Source organism: Neofelis nebulosa, chromosome 4, assembly GCF_028018385.1.
Source record: "Neofelis nebulosa isolate mNeoNeb1 chromosome 4, mNeoNeb1.pri, whole genome shotgun sequence".
In the NCBI taxonomy this organism is placed as follows: Eukaryota; Metazoa; Chordata; class Mammalia; order Carnivora; family Felidae; genus Neofelis; species Neofelis nebulosa.
In genome coordinates this window covers 140,311,402-140,331,333 of record NC_080785.1, presented here as the reverse complement: position 1 = coordinate 140,331,333, position 19,932 = coordinate 140,311,402, and the positions used below count along the sequence as shown (strand labels likewise).

General features: G+C 46.4%; 1 protein-coding gene across 4 annotated transcripts in view; it reads left to right on the top strand.

The window, feature by feature from the left end:
* The window catches only part of PTPRG (protein tyrosine phosphatase receptor type G), a 718,534-nt gene that overhangs the window by 598,484 nt on the left and 100,118 nt on the right, over positions 1-19,932 (top strand). For all 4 annotated transcript variants that reach the window (XM_058726333.1, XM_058726331.1, XM_058726330.1 and 1 more), the window contains 4 exons: positions 7,355-7,539; positions 10,743-10,851; positions 16,965-17,014; positions 18,762-19,539. In XM_058726333.1, the coding sequence (XP_058582316.1) occupies positions 7,355-7,539; positions 10,743-10,851; positions 16,965-17,014; positions 18,762-19,539 (1,122 nt within the window). The remainder of the gene's footprint in view (positions 1-7,354; positions 7,540-10,742; positions 10,852-16,964; positions 17,015-18,761; positions 19,540-19,932) is intronic.

Sequence of the window (19,932 nt, the reverse complement as noted above, 5' to 3'; positions counted from 1 at the left end):
GGGGCAGGGATCTTGAGACCCCCGTGATCCTCAGCCAGTTTGGGCTAAGCTGGTACCACCCTGTGTGGTAGAGGATGCCACGGAGTCCCCCTGCCTCAGCCCCCGGCCCCAGGCAGCTGTTTCATTTCTGTTGAAAACATCATGAAATAGTGAATCTGTACCACATTGCTGTGTTTTGAGCAGTGCTGCCCCTTTGATTCCTGATCAGTAATAGGCCTATTGCCTCGGGCGTGAAACTCGGGGGGGGGGGGGGCAGGGAGGAGATCCCTCAATAGTTTCAGGCCCTTGCAAGTTACCACCGACCTCGAAACAGAGCCTGTCACATTAGTTTATCAAACACCCAGAATGAAAAGGGGTGGGGGTGGGAATGGGGGAAACTACCATTTTGTAAGAACCACTGAGAAGATACCCTTGACATTGATTTAGAATCAGAGGACCTTGGGTGCTCTGCTAAGAAGCCTCTTCATTATTTAACGAAGTCTGGGATCATAATTAAAGGTGGTTGAGAACGAAGGCAGAAATTCTCAGAGCTGGCACCGAACATCATCCGAGCTGCCTGTGAAAAAGCAATCAGACATAATGAGGCCCCCGAGAAGGGGAAGGGTGGTGTCGGGAGCACCTCACAGGGGAATATTTGTTTAGAGAGCCGGGTGTGGTACCTCCCCCATGGTTAACAGGCTTCGATTTTGTGTAAAAGACAACTGGCCGACTCCCTGTGTTAGGTGCAGTTTGCCATGGCCATTGTCAAGGGTGCTGGGCTGGACGCCTGTTGCGTGCCTAGGACGGTGCTCCTGGTGGTCGTTTTAGACCAGGGGAAAACTCACCTGGCCTTGGGGGCCCGGCAGCTGTAGGTGAAGTGAGCTGGGCCAAGGCCGTGGGGAGAGGCAGGGACTGGGGCAAAAGTGAGCATCCACACCCCCACTCTGCAGGGGAGGCTTGCTGTGGTCTTCATGTGGATGGAGACTCGATATAAAAATCCAGCTGTGCATGTAAAATAGGCCAATTTTTAAAAATGTTTATTTATTTTTGGGGCACCTGGGCGGCTCAGTCGGTTAAGCGTCCGACTTCAGCTCAGGTCATGATCTCACGGTTCATGGGTTCGAACCCCGTGTCGGGTTCTGTGCTGACAGCTCAGAGCCTGGACCCTGCTTCGGATTCTGCGTCTCCCTCTCTCTCTCTGACCCTCCCCCATTCATGCTCTGTCTCTCTCTGTCTCAAAAATAAATAAACACTAAAAATATATTTATTTTTGAGAGAGAGAGGGGGGACAGGGCGTGAGACGGGGAGGGGCAGAGAGAGAGAGGGAGACGCAGAATCGGAAGCAGGCTCCAGGCTCTGAGCTGTCAGCACAGAGCCCGACGTGGGGCTCGAACTCACGGGCCGTGAGATCATGACCTGAGCCGAAGGCAGATGCTGAGCCGACCGAGCCGCCCAGGCGCCCCAGGGTATGCCCATTTTTAAAGTGCCGTGTGAGCCCAGTGGCTTGCCCCTATATTTGCCACTGGTCGTGAGTCTTAGAGATTCCTGCTCAGCCCCAGTAGTCACTATCACCCTCACCCCAAGCCCAGGAGGAGGGTATTGCCAGGTATTAACGAGAATACCCATTTTTAACGAGAATACCGTGCAGGAGGCTGGCTCCAAAGTCTGTGCTTTATTATACCAGCTTTTCCAGAGTGTGCCATACAATTCTATAATGCTCTGTTTTACATTTTGAATTTTCAGGGGTGTTTTTTGGAAAGAAGGGTTTCCAACACTGAAAAAGCCAGCAAAAGTTGACAACACAGAGCACAATAATGTGTTGTCTCCTTCCTTGCCTGTTGTTTGGAAGGCACCTGGTCACTCCACCTCCCCCAGCCTCCGAGTGTCCTGGGAGTTTTGTCACCTCTGTGGACTGAACGTTTTTTTTTTTTTGATGGGCAAACATTCCCCCTGCGGAAGGTGTGAGTCTAGGGACAGGGTCTTCCTACGAACTTGAGGCCCTGAAGTGATCCCAGAGATGGATTGTGTGGCACTGATTCTGTACATGGGAACTTTACCAGTGGTCCTGACTGGAGAGCAGAATGCCTTCCTTCGTTCTGTGAATGAAATTTGAGGCCCTGCTGAGGGCATTAGTGATGAAGAGTGCGGTCCATGCCCTGGAGGTACTTACAGTCCTGCCACAGGGACGGAGAAGTGGACAGCTGATGGGGACACACGTGATGGGCAAGTTGAAATGGGGAGCAGAGGGGCCCTGGGAGCACAGAGATGTCAGAGGGGAACTGTGAGGTTGGATCAAGACCCTCAGGGAGGCCGGGTGGGGGGCGGAGGGGTTGCTGGCCAGAGAGAAGAGTGGAAGAAAATGGCAGGCATGGCGGGGGTGATGGCACACGGAACATGGACAGCAGAGGAACCCACCCACCCAACATGCCATTCATTCTGGCAGTATTTATTGAGGGCCTGCTCTGTGTCAGCCTCTGTGCTTTGTGAGTTTATGTATTAATTTTGAGAGAGAGAATGCAAGCAGGGGAAGGACAGAGAGAGAGAATCCCAAGCAGGCCGCACACTATTCGTGCGGAGCCCGACGCAGGGCTCGATCCCCCAGGAACCGTGAGATCATGACCTGAGCCGAAATCAAGAGCCAGACATTCAACGGACCGAGCTACCAGGCACCCTGGGTCAAGCTCTGTCTTCACCACCAGGGATAATGCGGCAGACAAGACAGGAAAGATACTAGACTCTTGGAGTTTCCATTCTGGTGGGGAGGTAGATTACTTACCAAAGACATTCAGCAAAGTAAATAATATAATTGCACACAGAAGAGTCTCCACTCTGAGGCCGAGTGCACCTCTCAGGCTGCGTTGAGAGGCGGAATTCAGTGCTGAGAACGCAAGCATCTTCAGGTAAAAGCTTGGCCTCCCTTTATTTTCCAGATCAAGGATCAGCAAACCAGTGACCTACAGGCCAGAACTTGACCACTACCTTTTGTACAACCATGAGTTAGGAATAATTTTTTTTTTTAATTTTGAACAGTTGAAAAAACACCCAAGATTTCCTAACGCCTGAAAATCAAATGTGTGAACTATTTTTTTTTAATTTTTTTATTGTTTGTTTATTTATTTATTTATTGGTAAAAAAAAAAAAAAGGTGATTTTATTTATTTTTTTCGTATGAAATTTATTGTGAAATTGGTTTCCATACAACACCCAGTGAACTATTTTTAAGTTTAAATAAATTGAATTAAAAATGACTAATATAGACGACTTGGTATCTAAATAGCTCTGCAGATAAAAAGAAAAGAAAGAAGAAAGTCCTGTGAAATTGGAATGTAGTGTCCAGGAATAAAGGTTTACTGGAGCACAGCCACACTCGTTCCTCTGCATACCGCCTGAGCTGGTTTTGCACTTCAAAGGCTGAGTTTACTATTTGCAACAGAGACTGTGCGGTTGGAAAAGCTGGAAACATTTGCTGTCTGGCCCTTGACCAAAAAAGTTTGCCAATTCCTGTTGTTGGTCCTTCTAGTACTCTGCAAATCTGGCCCAGAAAAACCCTCCCTCTCAGGGCGGTGGTGGAGATAGATGGAGAGAGAAAAATTTCTTTTCTGCCTGCTCGTCTCAGGTGGGACAGAGCTCCTCAGCCTGTAAATGCTACTGCATGCTTCAGTATGTAGTCTGGGACAAGCGGGGGACCTCTGGAGGCGCCTCAGTGAGGTTCCATCTGAGTGGGTGGTCTCATTAGAGGTCTGACCTCCCTCCTTTGTGAGCCTCACTCAGTACATTGACTAGTACATTGTCATATACCTGAAATTGATGTAACATAGTATGTCAGTTACACTCACATAATTTTTTTTTTTTTTAGGAAGGTCCTATTGGACAAAGATTCTCCCTAGTTGTCAACGTGACCCACAGATTCTCCAAAATGGGATGTTAACTGATAATCTCAGCATTTAAAAACTTAAAGTGCTAGTTTCAAATAAAAGGTTTTGACTTTAAGTGTACATACATTTTTTTCTCGTACATTGAGACAGTGGGCTTCTGTACCTCTGCACGTTCATTCAAAACAGTGAAAACTGCAAGCTCTCTTTATTGACAAGGAAATATTTCCATGACTTAGTGGGTTAAACACAACAGCAATGTAACAACTATAATGTAAAACCATATCCCATTTACATCAAATTGCGTGCATGTGCTTTTACACGTGCATGAAGAGACACTGGAATGTGAGATCCCCAGAAAGTTAACAGTGGTTATCTCTAGATTCTGGGATTTGGGGTGATTTTTTTTTAGCTTTCTTCTTTTTGTATTACTTGGGTTTCCTTTTAAAAACGTTAACATGAATCATCTTAATCAGCAAAGAAAAACTGAGCTATTTTAATTTGAAAGAATAAATAAGAAGAATGGTTGCATCCGCATGTGGGTGATAGAATTATTTATGTGGTTATGATGTAACTCTTGGAGATATATGCATCCCCATACAGCTCACCACTAATTGGAGCAGAGGAGTGATGTCTTCAGAATAAGGGAGTTTAAATAAGAACATGGTAGGAGGTGAGAAGAGATGTAGAAATCAGGAAATTTGACATGGTCATCACTGTAAGATATGGAAGCTTTCCAATATATGAATCTCCTGGGTTCATTATTGGCACCTGGAAAGATGGGGTGTAGATCTTTCCTTGATTCCTCTCTCTCCCCCCTCCCCCGCCCATGCTCTGTCTTGAGAAACTACCAGCCACATAGGCAGTTGGGGTATTTAAAAGCGGTATGTTAGCGCCACCTAGTGTCCTCCTGCTGTCACTGCACCCTAGCGTCTCGCTGCAGGCCTCCCTTTCAGATTGCTTGTTTGATGTCCCTGTGCTGGTGGCATTTGCACGGTAGGCAGCAAGATGCCTCCCGGGGTTCTGAGGGGCAGTGGGAATGCCTCATCAATTTAGCCCTTCCTTCCTGTCTCAGTCGCACAAAGTGAATCTCTCCGGCTGAAGCGTGATTTGGCAGTTGCAGAGCAAAAGGATGCCTCCCTGTCAAAACCAATCTCTGCTTTTCTCCAGCAGCCAGGTCCTTAAAGCTGGGCCCGTGCATCTCTGGCAGGAAAGCCATCCTGCTCCCCTGGGCAGCCTTGGGCTTGGGGCTCTTGGTTGGAAAATAGGGGAGTGTGGCTCGCAGTAGGCTGCTGGCCATGTAATTGTGTCTCTGGGAGATGCCAGAACCAAGCCCTGGAGCCTGACCCATCTCCTCCGGTGTTGCTCACCTCCTGCACCCCAAAGCGGAGTGTGGTCCTCACTGCCCTCCTCTCCCTCACACCCTTCCTAGGCCGGCACCTCACTGGGCCTCTCAGTTTTACCTCTTTGCTCTAGATCCCGCCATTCTCGAATCCTCTCTCTGGTCTCCAAGCCTGGCCACCCACAGCACCTCTTCACTGCCTCCCCCCTTCCCTCCTGGCTCCTCCAGGTTCTTCTACCGGGAGGTGGAAGCTCAAGGGATCTTGAAGAGTGCAAACCTGCTTGCGTCGTTCTCTGGTTTCCATCTCTCTCGTTTCCCGGTGCCCATAGGATCAAGACCAGACTTGGCTTCTGGGGTATGAGGTCTTTCCAGCTCCACCAGTTAATGCTTGCCTCTTGCCTAGTTCTCTGTGCCTCCATCCAGCCCCTCAGGCCTTCTCCCTGCTGTGGTCCCTCGACCTGCCCTCCCTCCCTCCCCTTAATCTCCACTTCTCTGTCAGCTCTCAGGCAGATGTATGACCCTCAAGGGAGTCTCTACCAAAGCCTGGGCCACATCCTCCCATAATATGCTTGGAAAACACTGTGTACTTCCTCCTGACCATCCATTCCATCCGGGTGTGTGATACCAGCTGCACATGTGTCTTTCTTTGACGAATCTCCATCGCCCCCTTTAGACCAGTGGTTTTTAGCTGGGGCGACTGGCCTTCCAGGGGACATTTGGCATTATCTGACGACCATCTTGGTTGTCATAACTCGGGAAGGAAGTACCCCCGGCGTCTACTGGATGCAGCCAGGGATGCTGCTAAACATCCAGCAGTGCACACGACAGCCCCCCAGGAGCAGAGAATTGTCTGCCCCGAGGTCGGTGATGCTGAGGCTCAGAAACCCTGCCGTAGACTCTAAGCCCCACGGAGACAGGAATCATGGCCACTGGAAAGGACCCATTTGAAAGCCTAAAATGTGACACTATTAATGATACTATCGACTTGGCTTTGTCTACCGATGGATGTAGAACCACCACATCCCTTCAAACCTGCTGGCCACAAGGAGTGAAAAAGAGAAGTAGCCTGACTTTTCCGAATGCCCTGCATCCGTATAAATGCACAGGGTACTGCTGGTCCAGAGGAAACCCATCCCTGTTTTTGTGGCTTTGCTTCAAAATGAGAGTCTCATTTTAAATTATATCGGTTGACACTCTGGTGTATTTACAGTAAAATTTCATCTACAGTTTCACTGTGTCGGGATAGCCCACACATCAGATGGCCTGGCTTCTTCAAAAAAGTCATCAGGAAAAAAGGCCAGGGACTGTAATAGATTTAAAGGGGCTAAAGCATTGTGATAACTAACTGCAATATGGGATGAGGGGGGGTGGGGAGTGGCTGTAAATTATCATTGGACATGACTGGGGAAATCTGAATATGGACTATATATCATAATATTATTGAATTAATGTTTATTTTCTTAAGTATGATAATGCTGTGACGGTTATTGCCTTAGCTCAGGCTGCTACCACAAACTACCATAGCCTGGGAGGTTTGTCAACCACAGAAATTTTGTTTTCTCACAGTCCCAGAGGCTTGGGACCCTGGGGTAAGGCACCGGCAGATTTGCTGTCTGGTAAGAGCCTGCTTCCTGGTCTACAAGACGGCTGTCTGCTTGCATGGTGAATGGGTGAGGGGCTGCCTCTGGGGTCTCTTTTATAGAAAAACTAATCCCCTTCATAATGAGGGTTCCATCCTCATAACTCAGTTGCCTTCCAAAGACCCCACCTTCAAATACCGTGACATTGGGGATCAGATTTCAGCGTATGAATTCGCAGAGTGGGGGGACGCAAGCGTGCAGTCCAATGCAATTATATAAGAGAATGCCCTTATTCTGAGGAGATGAAGGCCAAAGTATTAAGGAGAGAAGCATCAGCATGTTTGCAACTTGCTTTCAGTGATTTTGCAAGAAAACAATTGTGAGTGTGTGTGTGTGTGTGTGTGTGTGTGTGTGTGTGAGGTGCAAAATGTTAGCAGTGGGTGAAAATCGGTAAAAGGAGTACGGATGTTTCCTGTACTATGATGCCAGCTTTTGGGGGTTAGAATCTTTAAGAACTCGGGCACATGGTGGATTCGCGTGTTGTCCCGCGAGCCCCTGAGCTTGGCCGTGTGTTGTCTTCAGTTTGCAGCTCTCCGCCCATCCACATGAAGGTGCAGCCTCTGAACCAGACGGCGCTGCAGGTGTCCTGGAGCCAGCCGGAGACCGTCTACCACCCACCCATCATGAACTACATGATCTCCTACAGCTGGACCAAGAACGAGGACGAGAAGGAGAAGACGTTTACAAAGGACAGCGACAAAGACTTGGTAAAACCTCGCTGTGTTCATAACTGCCCTTGCAGTTACGAGGGGAGCCCCTGCCGCGTCTCTTACCATCCGCGCCCTGTACGGCGTGCCTTATCTGTGCCTGCTGAGGGCACTGTGCTGCGCAACGCAGTGGCTATCCGTGGGAGCTGTGGCCGGGACCCCCCCTGGGCTCCTTCCACCCTTCTGCTTCCTGGCTACACCACCAGAAAAAGCTAGGTAGTTTCTTTGTAATCAGGCTCTTCAAAATTGACTGCTTATTCTTACATTATTTCCAAAAAACAACCAACAGGGGCTTCTGGGTGGCTCAGTCGGTGGAGTGTCCAGCTTCAGCTCAGGTAGCAGTCTCACGGTGGTGAGTTCGAGCCCTATGTCGGGCTCTCTCCTGTCAGCCCAGAACCCTCTTCCAATCATCTGTCCCCTCTGTCTCTGTGCCCCTCTCCCACTCGTGCGCCCTCTCTCTCTGGCTCTCTTAAAAATAAATAAAACATTAAAAAACAAAACAAACAAAAAACCAACCAACAAAAAACCAGAAAGCTTCCATTAAGCCCTTTTTTAAATCTGATGTGGCTATTTTAAGTATGAGGTGTGCAAATGTACAACAGGTCCTGGCACATAAGTGCTGGATAAGCCCCAAGCTATTACTATTATAGTTCTTCCTTTTCCTCTCCTCCTCCTCCTCCTCCTCCTCCTTCTCCTCCTTCTCCCCCTTCTCCCCCTCCTCCTCCCCCTCCTCTTCCCCACTAGTACTCTAGTCACCTGCAACGTCAGCTGCCCAGAGTCCCCACCACTCCCTCGGTCACAAATGATCAGCCTCACACATTACCATTTCACACTGGACCCCTGTGACCATGTGATTTTTAACCTGTGTTCTCAGACTCTCAGATACTCTAATATCTGACGTCACTCTGAGCTGTCTGTGCCCAGCCCAGCTTCTCGTCCTAACGTTTACGGAAGTGTTTAGAGGCCAACACCCACCGAGGCCCTTCAGAACAGGTGCTTGCAGATGCCATCTTCTTCGCTACGAAAGCAAACCCTCCAGCAAGCATGAGGCTTGAAGTCTTTGCACAGAAACTCAAAGTGACACATTTGGGTTTAAAAGCCTTCCACTTATTGTTAATGAAAAAAAAAAAAAGGCTGTGGAATAATGAAACCGTAATTGTATGTGCACATGAAAAATACAGTAGCACCAAGTGGGATTCTTAATGACTGTTATCACTTTTTTTTTTCTTTCCAATACAGAGTCCCCAGGGCCCATTCAATCAGTTACAGAATAATACTTTTCATATTCTTTTAGATGAAGATTCTTTTACTTCATTTCCATTTATATTTTCAATTTCCCCACTAGACATTGTTATCTGGGTCACATTAGGGAATGATGAGCCTCATGAAATCAGAGGGAAATCTATTGAAAGGCACCCAAGGTTAGGATGTGTTTTAACCTTTCTCTTGTCGCTATTGGAAGTCCGTAAAGGGTTTTTCTCGTTCTCGAGTACAGATGACTTACATTAATCAGCAGAAACTATCTAGCCGCTTACGTGGTTTCTTGTTCTAAGTGGAAAATAATTAAACACACAAAGATAAATAGATACCGGCTGGGAGTGAATTCTAATAAACCCCTGCATAGATGGAGCAAAGATTTCGCTCTGAACAAAGACAGACCACGGGGTCAGAGGTTTAGAGAATGAGGCATTAATTAGTTTATGAGAGAAAGAGAGAGAAAAACCTGCTTTGACAGCAAGTTTTTTTTTTTCTTTTTTTAAGCAGAATTTTCTGGGGGTGGTTATTTTCTTTGGGGACACAAAATTAATTTTCTTAATTCCTCAAGGAGTTGACAGTGCTGATGTAGTGGGACCAAAGCTGTTCTCTACCTTATGGCTACTGGGGTTAGAAACCTAAAAGGAACACTTTTTTTTTTCTAGAATTTTTTAAAATTTATTTATTGTTTATTTATTTATTTTTGAGAAAGAGAGAACACAAGTGATCAAGAGGCAGAGAGAGAGGGACAGAGAGTGAATCCCACGAGGGGCAGAGAGAGAGAGAGAGAGAGTGCAGAGCCTGAAGCAGGGCTCAAATTCACAAATCATGAGATCACGATCTGAGCTGAAGTTGGACTCTTAACCGACTGAGCCACCCAGGTGCCCCGAATTCTCTCATTTTCAAAGACTCTTAGAATGAAGCTTTGAGGAACAGGGATTTGGATTTGGCTGGTGATGCTTGACCAGGGATTGACAAGACGTTCTCTAGAAAGAGCCAGATAGCAAAATGGGGGGGGGGGGGGTGCTCTCCAGGCCATTAGGTCTTTATGGCAGCTACTCAGCTCTGCCGTCGTAGGCTGAAAGCTGCCACAGACAACATGAAAATGAATGGGCATGGCTGTATGCTAATAAAACTTTATTTAAAAAAAGGAAACAGTAGGCAGGATTTGGCCTGTGAGCTGTGGCTTGCTGGGCTCTGTGTTAGACCAGGGGCATTCTTTACGTTATGTGGTGCGGAATGCCTGCGAACAAGGTTTGCATGGCGTGTGTACTACAGGACTCACAAGCATCCTGTGAGGTAGCTACTGCTTTTTGCATTTAACAGTGGAAGGTAGCAGAGGCTGGAAGACATTAAGCAACTGACTTGGAATCACACGGCCAGTGAGTGGTGTGACAGGGGTGGGTCTCGTGTCATCTGGACTCTAATCAAGTGTTCTGACCTAGCCTCGTGCCCCATAGTATCCATCCATCAAGTACAACGAGGCCTCTGAACTGCCAAGAAATGTATACGCCAAGATTTTGTTGTTGATATTAAAAGCTCTGCCTGCTTCTGGAAGTTTAGTATACTTGGTAATTCTAGAGGCTGCCTAGGGTAAATAATTACAGTCTATAACTGGACTAAAGGAAAGAATCCCAAGCCTTGTGAGGACGAAGATGGCCGAAGACCTGTTCCAGGCCAGTCAAGGATGAGTCCGGACTGATTTTGTTACATCTGCTATCCTGCACGTTTCAGTGTTGAAAACAGATTCCCAGCCAGTTATTTCGAAACGTTCTTTCCCTTCAAACTGAGCCTTCGGTCAGCAGGGGAGCATCGTGTCTGTCAGGCTTTGCCATGGTACCCAGAAACCTAAAAGGAATGCTTAACATTATTTTAGGTTTGGTTTTAGAAGGTCAGGCATGTACGAGCCCTCAAAACCAACTCACTGCCTTTTCTTTCTTCACCTGCAGAAAGCCACCATTAGCCACGTGTCACCGGATAGCCTTTACCTGTTCCGCGTCCAAGCCGTCTGTAGGAATGACATGCGCAGTGACTTCAGCCAGACAATGCTCTTTCAAGGTAGGGCCAGTTCCCCTCTTCTCTGGCCCCAAGTGCCCCTGCACCCCTCCTTTGTTATGATTTATCTTTTTTCTTCTTAACGTGCCTGGTCAGAAGAAATAAGCCTGGCCTAAGAATCAACATGGAGTTTTAAATCACGCCTGAAAAGCCTGAGGCATTTAAGCCTGTCTTTTAGGTTGGGGGTTTCAGAGGCCAGAAGACGGGGAACAAGAGCAGAGTGTTGATTATTTTGTTTATTATTGTTGTCATATTCCAACTGTGGGGAACCAAGTATTTGGGTAACACTGCATCATCACAAAAATCACATCCTAGTTGTGTTATGGAGTATCGCCTTTGGATTTTTAGCATGATTCACTTAGCTATTCTCTTAAGAACTAGAGCCCAAACATATAGCACACTCTTTTTTTTTTTAAGTTTATTTATTTATTTTGAGAGAGACAGAGACAGCATGAGTAGAGGAGGAGCAGAAAGAGAGGGAGGGAGAGAGAGATAGAGAGACAGAGAGACAGAGAGAGGGAGGATCCCAAGCAGGCTCCACACTGGCAGTGCACAGCCTGATGCAGGCCTCAAACCCGTGAAACCGTGAGATTGTGATCTGAGCCAAAACCGAGAGTTGGATGCTTAACTGACTGAGCCACCCAGGTGCTCCTACAGCATGCCCTTCTCGCTTACAAGCCACATAAATGAGCCTTTGCTTGCAGGATCCTTGGGTTTCTGGAGAAATAGCTCTATGCTCCTGGTGAGATAGGGTCTGGTAGAACATTCCAGAGTCAGGACTAGGGTCAGTCAAAGGAAGCATTTACCTTCGTGCAAAATTTAAGAGTACCAAAAAACTCCATACTCAAGGTATGTTGTATTTTACCAGAACTTTTTTTTGAAGCAAAATCCGTGCAAAATGTTCGTGGAGAAAATACACAAATTCTAAATAAAGATAGGATCCACCCTGTCTTAACTTGCCCCAACCTAATCCCAGTCCTGGTTCCAGTGAAACTTTATTTCGTGACTTTATTTGGTGACTTGGTTTGGGGACGTGCACCAAGACCAACATGGCGGGAGGGACCAGGGCACTGGACCTTGCTGTGCTAGGCTGAGGTCCTTACTGGTAAGGTTCTTCACACCTGAGATCCTCAGTTTCAGAGAAACCTACGCCCCAGGCCAGCGGCTCTTAACTTTTTTGAGTCATGTATCTGATGAAGTCTTTGGACCCTTCCCGTAGAAAAATCCAGAGTTTTGCGTACAACTTCAGGGACCCCATCAAGCCTGTAGGTCCTGGACCAGCAACATCAATCAGCATCATCTGGAAGCCTGTGAGAAATGCACATTTATGGGCCTCTCCCTGAACAATTGCCTCAGAATCTCTGATGGTGGGGCCAGGAATCTCAGTTCTAAGCGGATGGCCCATCTGGCATGCGCAGTGAAGACTGAGAGGCACTGGTGTAGAGCTGGGGCCCTGGAGTGAGGGCCCCGGCTTTGAGTCCACCTGCCACTCGGTGTTTCTGGAACTCAGAGAATGGTTATTAGCTCCCCCAAGCTGCAGTGTCCCCGTCCAAAAAGCGGCGGTATTGAAGGTACCGACCTCACAGGGACCTTGTGGAATGGCGTGCGGTGAAACATGTAAAATAATTAGCAGAGTGCCTGGTACCAACTATAAATATCACCTTAGTACTAGGTTTGATATAAAAAGAAAGGGTGAACTCAGGGTAAGAAACCCTCCAGCTTTAGATTCCCTCTAAGGATCCCTTCTAGCTTTACAGTTTGGCATTTAGCATTTAAATACTCTTTGCTAGTGTTCACATTATGTCATCCTTCCATTTAAACTAATTGAAATGAGCATCGCTGTGTTTTTTTCACGCGACCCCCTGTGCCCTGCGTGTTTTGGCCCCTCTGCCTGTGTTGATGAGGGTCCACAGGCCAGAGCCAGGTCTGTGTGGCCCAGGGGAGAGAGAATAGGAGGCCACAGTGGGAGTTTGCTGAGGCCAGGGCCCTGGAACTTTGGACGCATAAATCATGATTAGGCCTCCCGTGTGCTCCGACCAAGAACCTAGAATCTGCAGAACTGCCTGTCCTGATTAATAGGCCCCTGAGCTTGCTGGCTTCTGTGTGGACTTTGAAAAATTAAATGTTTGTAATGTAATGTAATTCAAAAAGGCCTTGTCAGCTATAAATTCCAAGCATGGAATATTTAACATGTCTGATCACAGAGACTTGTTGGAAATGGCCAATGTCTCCTTTGTCTAGAAAGACTCACTTTGTTCAGAGGTGGACGTGCGTTTCCTTGTTTTCTATATTGTTGCTTGTCCCTATACGTTGACAGAGGGGCGTGGATCCTCCGGGCCTCCCCACAGTGGCTTTTGCGTCTTCCCTAAATTAGGCATCCGGTGGGCAGCGTACGAACTAACTCTTCGGGGAGGCTAGCACACCTCTTCTTGAGAGCCAAGGATGCGTTTGTGAGCAGTGGAGCCCAGCATGCAAAACTGATCAACTGTTAGGACTCAAGTCTTAAAAGGGAGTGGAAAAAAGCTTCAGGAATTTCACAGAGGCCTGGTTCAGAATAATTAGGTTTCCCAGTGATGAAGTTTACGTCTGGTTTGGGAGCATGAGGAAGCCATGTTGGAATGTTTACATTATGGTAAATACACTATTAAGTGTTACATATTTACTTGAGTGTGACAAATATAATAGTAATAATAGCAAGCAGTATCCATGAATGGCTCACAGTTACAGAGCCTTTTCCCATAAGTTAGTAAGTTATTTCATTTGACCCCATGGCAGTGGCAGCTTGTAAGGTATGTGTTATTTTACTGATGGAGAGATGATGTTCCAGGCAGTCGAGTAACTTGCAGAAAAAAAACAACAGCAACAAGAAAAAACCACTTGGCCACTAGCAGTGTCTTGATTTCTTATTCCAAATCCAGATCGTTTATACATAGCAACAGACCACCCCTAAATATTACCCTATGGCCCCCGTAATTCAACAAGAACAGGTGGAAAGATCGATTGCTTCGTGTTCAAATCCTGTCTGCAGTTCTCAACGGTCATAGAAAATAGTGGTTCTTGAGCTTTTCTCTGAGCCACAGACCCATTAGGCAGCCTGAAGCCAATGGATCCCATCTCACAATCACTTAAAATAAGTAAAATACACAGAAGAGGGAACCAATTATGCTCAAATACAGTTGTCAAAATATTTTAAACAAATTTGGGCATATAGTCATATATGCTTTTTCCTCTTTTTATTAAGGCATCGAAGGACAAGCATTGGGTCGGCTTGCTACCTTGATGTCTGAGTGGCGACAAACATAAATGTTGTGGCAGAATAGCTACAACAATTATAAGGGAGTATAAAAATACCTGACTTAAGTCAGAGACAGAGTCACAGGTCCTGCTGGGGCTGCTGAGATGTGTTGGCTGCTCTCATGGCAGAAGGAGAGCCTTGGTTTCACGTCAGTGAGAGCTTGGTAGGAAAAGGCAGATGCCTTTTTTTTCCTGTCCCTGAATCCCCCTGGGCCCATGGGTGCCAGGTTAAGCATTTCTGATACCAGCGGTCCCGGAGAAACTTCCTGGTCACCACAGCTTGAACCAGCCCGGTAGAAACTGTCAAACGTTAATGAGAAGTAGGTGTCTGAGTTGCTGCTTTGTTTCTGGGCCTTAATCAGAGCCCTTTGTAAAGGGCAGGTGACACAGGTCTCTTTAGATGACCCGCTTTAACGAAGGGAGGTGAGTACTCCACGTTCATCTCTTTCCCACTATGCATCTCTTTCCAAAGTCGAGAGTTCATCTCGACTTTCCAACTATGCAAAATGAATGTGTCATTAGGCTGGGGGTTGCAGACTCAGGTGCCCCTGGGGCCGTGCAAGGCACATGTATAGACACGGGGAGGGTTATCAACGGGAAGCTGGACATCCTACATCCACTATCCACCATCCACTGAGGGATGCTCAGTCCCTGCAGGGAGGAGAGTTCAGTTTTACTGAATATTGTGACTCTACAGGATAAGCAGGAAATTGGGATTTTTAGTTTGAAAGCTATTGCAACAAGTTCAGTTTTAAAAAAGCTTGCAGGCCAAACAAAAATTATGCCAGTCGTTTGCCACTCCTGGTTTAGGTAAAAACTTACAACAGACACGCATATTATATACTTTGGTATTTAGCTTTTTTTTTTTTTTCTGATTTTTCAGTGCCATGTATATATAGGAAGCAAACTTTTAGTTTATATAACACTCCTATTTGTTTTTTGTTTTTTTTTTAAATTTTGTTTTTCTTAACGTTTTATTTATTCTTGAGACAGGGAGAGACAGAGCATGAACAGGGGAGGGTCAGAGAGAGGGAGACACAGAATCTGAAACAGGCTTCAGGCTCTCAGCTGTCACCACAGAGCCCGATATGGGGCTCGAACTCACAGACCGCAAGATCATGACCTGAGCCGAAGCGGGCCGCTCAACCGACTGAGCCACCCAGGCGCCCCTATAACACTCCTATTTGGAGATAACCACAAAGAAGCACTTTGCTATTTTCTTTAATTAGACTCTTTGGCATTATTCACAGTAGTGAAGCAACCCAAGTGTCCACTAACAATGAATAGATAAAGAAAATGCTGTGTGTGCATAGAGTGGAATATTATTCAGCCTTGAAAAGGATGGAAATTCTGACACATGGCCCAGCATGGATGAACCTCAAAGACCTTGTGCTAAATGAAATTAGCCAGTCACAAAAAGGCAAATATATATGATTCCACTTATGTGAAGTATCTAGAGTAGTCAAACATATAGAAACATCAAATAGAATGGTGGTTGCCAGAGGCTGGGAGAGGGGTGAATGGGTACAGAGTTTCAGTTTTGAAAGATGAAAAATTCCGAGATTGGTTGTACACCAATGAAAACATACTTAACACTACTGAACTGCACACTTAAAAGTGGTTAAGATGGGGCACTTGGGTGGCTCGGTTGAGCATTCGACTCTGGATTTCAGCTCAGGCCATGATCCCAGGGTCATAGGATCAAGCCCTTCGTTGAGCTCCGCCCTGATCATGGAGCCTTCTCTCTCTTTCTCTCTGTCTCTGTCTCTCTCTCTCTCAAAAATTAAAAAAAAAAAAAAATTTAATCGGTTAAGATGGTAAGTTTATGTGTATTTTACCACAATTAAACATTTTCTAGAGTTATATTTTTTAACAACAATAAGAGGCAGAACCACAGGAAGGAACGAACATCAGAACGAATGTTCTGTGGGTCATATCAGAATTTGACAATTTAAAGCAATGAAGCAATGAAGGTGGTATCTTACGGGGCTTTAAAACTGAAGTAGAAATAAAATATAAAATATATGACAGCATACAAAAGGCGAGGCAGGCAAATAGAGTTAAATTATTGTACAGTTCTTGTGTTTTTAGGAAGTGGTACAAATACTAATTTAAGGTAAACTATAGTAAGTTCAGGATTCACGTTATAATCACGGAATTGATAATATAGGAAATTATAAACAAAAAGATGGTAGGTAGGGGGGTTGTCTGGCTGGCTCAGTCAGAAGAGCGTGTGACTCTTGATCTGAGGGTCATGAGTTTGAGCCCCAAGTTGGGTACAGAGATTACTAAAAAAATAAACTTGAAAGATGATAGGTAGGAACAGTGCAATAATGATTCCATTTATATGAAATCAGAGATAGACAAAACACAGGTCAGAATTGTGGGTTACCTTTTGGAAAGGTGGGATCAGTATTGTGTGGGGCTTATGCAAACCTTCTGGGGTGCTGGCCAACATCTATATATGTCTCAATATGGGTAGTAGTTACACAGGTGTTTATAGAGAAAATTACTTGGACAGTACACCTAAAATTTGTAGATTTACTTATGTAAGTTTTACTTCAAAACAGAAAACAATAAATTTTTTTTTTAAAATTTAACTAATACCGTAAGACAAGAGTCAGCAGGCAAGCTACATAGCCCTGTGAAAGGTTTTTTAATGACTCACAAGCTAAGAAGGGTTTTACATTTTTAAATGGTTGGGAAAAAATCTACAAAGGAATAATATCTCATGACATGCGAAAATTATATGTAAATCATAAGTTTTATTGGAACAAAAAAAAAAGTTATATTGTTTACAATGTAATTTCTTTGTTTCCCAGCTAACACTACCCGAATATTCCAAGGGACCAGAATTGTTAAAACAGGAGTGGTAAGTAGCAAACGGTAATTGCTTTGTCCTGGCTGGTTGTTAACTCGAATGCAGTTAAAACCGTGACCACGAGGTGGCAGTAGGATGTTGTTAAACTGCTCTTGAAGAGGTGAAAATACAGAAAAAATCACATTTCTCCCTCTTTATAATTCAATGTGTTATGAAAAGAAGCTTGGCGACAGTTAAAGCTGTTGTGTTGTACTGTATAGTTCCTATCAAGGTAAAAACTCTCCATATTTTAAATTATTTATAATCTATGGGATCATACAATGTAAGAGTGCAAATGAGTGCAAAAGGTCTGTTGCAAGCCCTTCGTTGAACATATGCTACAATTCAGAGGTTGTCATTTCCCCCAGAGTTACGTGGATTTGCAAGTTTCTGGAGCCTCAATTAATATCTAAGCTTTCCCATTCCTAGTGTAACTAACAATCATAATATCAATCACAGTGTTGGTAATAACAGCAATAGTCTAAAATTTACTAGCATTCCCTGGGTTTTAGATGATTTTATTATTTCATTTACTGCTTGCAGCATCCCGTAAGACTAGTGTTACTACTGTTTCCATTTTACAGAGGAAACTGAGGCTTAGTGAGTTAAAACAATGTGCTCAGCATCACCCAGACAAGAGGTTGTCAACTCAAGCCCAGACGATCCGACCTCTATGTCCTGGATGCTTTGTCTTATGTGGCATTTAGCATTAGAAACGAACATGTGCTAACATTGGCCTTCCTTAGACTACAAAGTTTCCCAAGTGAAATATGGTGATAACGTTAAAGAACCAAAGTGGCTCTGGCTGTATTGTTTTGAACTATATGAGTGAGGGGATGGCATTCTGGATGCTTATACCAGGTTATAAGAACTAAAACAGGTAACTTAGAGCAACATTTCTTGTTTTTCCAAGATACTGTTATCTGCTTCTCACACAGAAGCCCCAGTTTAGGATGGTCGGAAGAATGAATTGAGGCTTGAACACAGGTGGCCCTGCCTCTAGCCCTTAACATCTCTGTGCCTTGGTCTCCTGACCTGGAAAATGGGGTGATGATCCTGTGTGCCTCATGTACCTGGGGGTAGAGTTCCCCATGGATAGACCCAGAGACTCCGGAAGCGGCAGCGGCTATACGGGACCCACGAGGAAGACGCAGGGCTGTAAGCCACTTCCCAGAGCGTGCAGGGTTGAGTGTGCCTCCTGCCGCTGGGGACGTGGACAGCCACATGCCCTTTCTGTCCATCTGCTTCCTCACTTTGAGACGGAGGAACCAGACCCTGGAGGGCTTTTCTAGACCTGGTTGCTGTGTGTTCTCCATGAGAGCCAGTGATACATATGAAAGAGCAGGGACTCCTGCCTCTTGCAGGGTCAGCCCAGGATCATGTGACCATCTGATGTTGCTAATTTATTACGTAGCAGATATTGGTCTTTATACCAACTTTAATGGTACTTACTTTTCTTTTTTTCTTTTTTTCTTTTCTTTTTTTTTTTTTTTTTGCCACTCACTGAGCTTCTTCCTAAGCAAAAGTGGTGAAGAGTTGGTTTGATACGCTAGTTGAATTTTTTAATGCGCTCAAAGTGATTGTAAAACTGTTGAGACCGGAGGTGGTCACGTGACCACGGACCACCTCATGTCAGCCTTGGTACCACAAAAACCTACTGAGGGTCATAAGCAGGGCCTTTTTCCCAATCCTGATGACTGACATGGCTCTGCTTTCTCTTCTGTCCCTTCCCCTGACCTCCCCGGGTGACCCTTTGAAGCCCACAGCGTCTCCTGCCTCTTCGGCCGACATGGCCCCCATCAGCTCGGGGTCTTCTACCTGGACGTCATCCGGCATCCCCTTCTCATTTGTCTCCATGGCGACCGGGATGGGCCCCTCCTCCAGCGGCAGCCAGGCTACCGTGGCCTCGGTGGTCACCAGCACGCTCCTGGCGGGCCTGGGGTTCAGCGGTGGTGGCATCCCGTCCTTCCCCAGCACCGTGTGGCCCACGCGCCTGCCCACGGCTGCCTCTGCCAGCAAGCAGGCCAGCAGGCCCGTCCTAGCCACCACAGAGGCCTTGGCCTCCCCGGGCCCTGACGGCGACTCGGCGCCCACCAGGGACAGCGAGGGCGCGGAGGAAGGGGAAAAGGATGAGGAGAGCGAGAGTGAGGACGGAGAGCGGGAGCATGAGGAGGAGGGGGAGAAGGACTCCGAGAAGAAAAAGAGCGGGGTGACCCACGCCACCCAGGAGCGGAGCCAGGACGAGCCCACCCCCACCCCCTCGTCTCCCAACAGGACTGCAGAGGCCGGTGGGCGTCAGACTCTGCCTGGGCACGGGCAAGACCGCACTGCTGTCCCTACAGCCCGGCCCGATGATGGGAGGGATGCCCTCCCGGGCCTGGACCCCGGCTCGGTCACCTCCACCCAAGTGCCCGCCACAGTCACAGAGGAGCGTTTTGAAGGGAGTGATCCCAGGAGGTCCCAGATGCCATCGAAAAAGCCCGTGTCCCGAGGGGACAGATTTTCCGAGGATAGCAAATTTATCACTGTCAATCCAGGTAAGCGGCCCGGTCCTCCTGTGAGGCTCCATGCTGCCGTGAGCAGTCTCCCCCTTTAAGAAAAACTGGGATAGGGAACTTCATATTCCTGGAAGTGTATGTGTCCCTGGCGTAAGAGACGTGTGTGTGCCTGTATCTGTCTGTCTCTCTTGCTGCTCTCTGGTTTGTTCTAATAAGAAGACTTTCCCTCTTATTGTTGCTCGAGGAAGTCTTGCCTTGATGTTTGTTTGCTGGTAAAATCCACTTACCTCAGAGTACCTCCAAGGACTTGGACGCGGTGAAGTAAATGAATTAAAAAAGACATTGATCTTAAGAAGTTTATTCATTAAGATTTCACTCTTTTGCTTTTCTTAATTAATTTTGAGAGAGGGAGAGAGCATGAGTGGGGAAGGG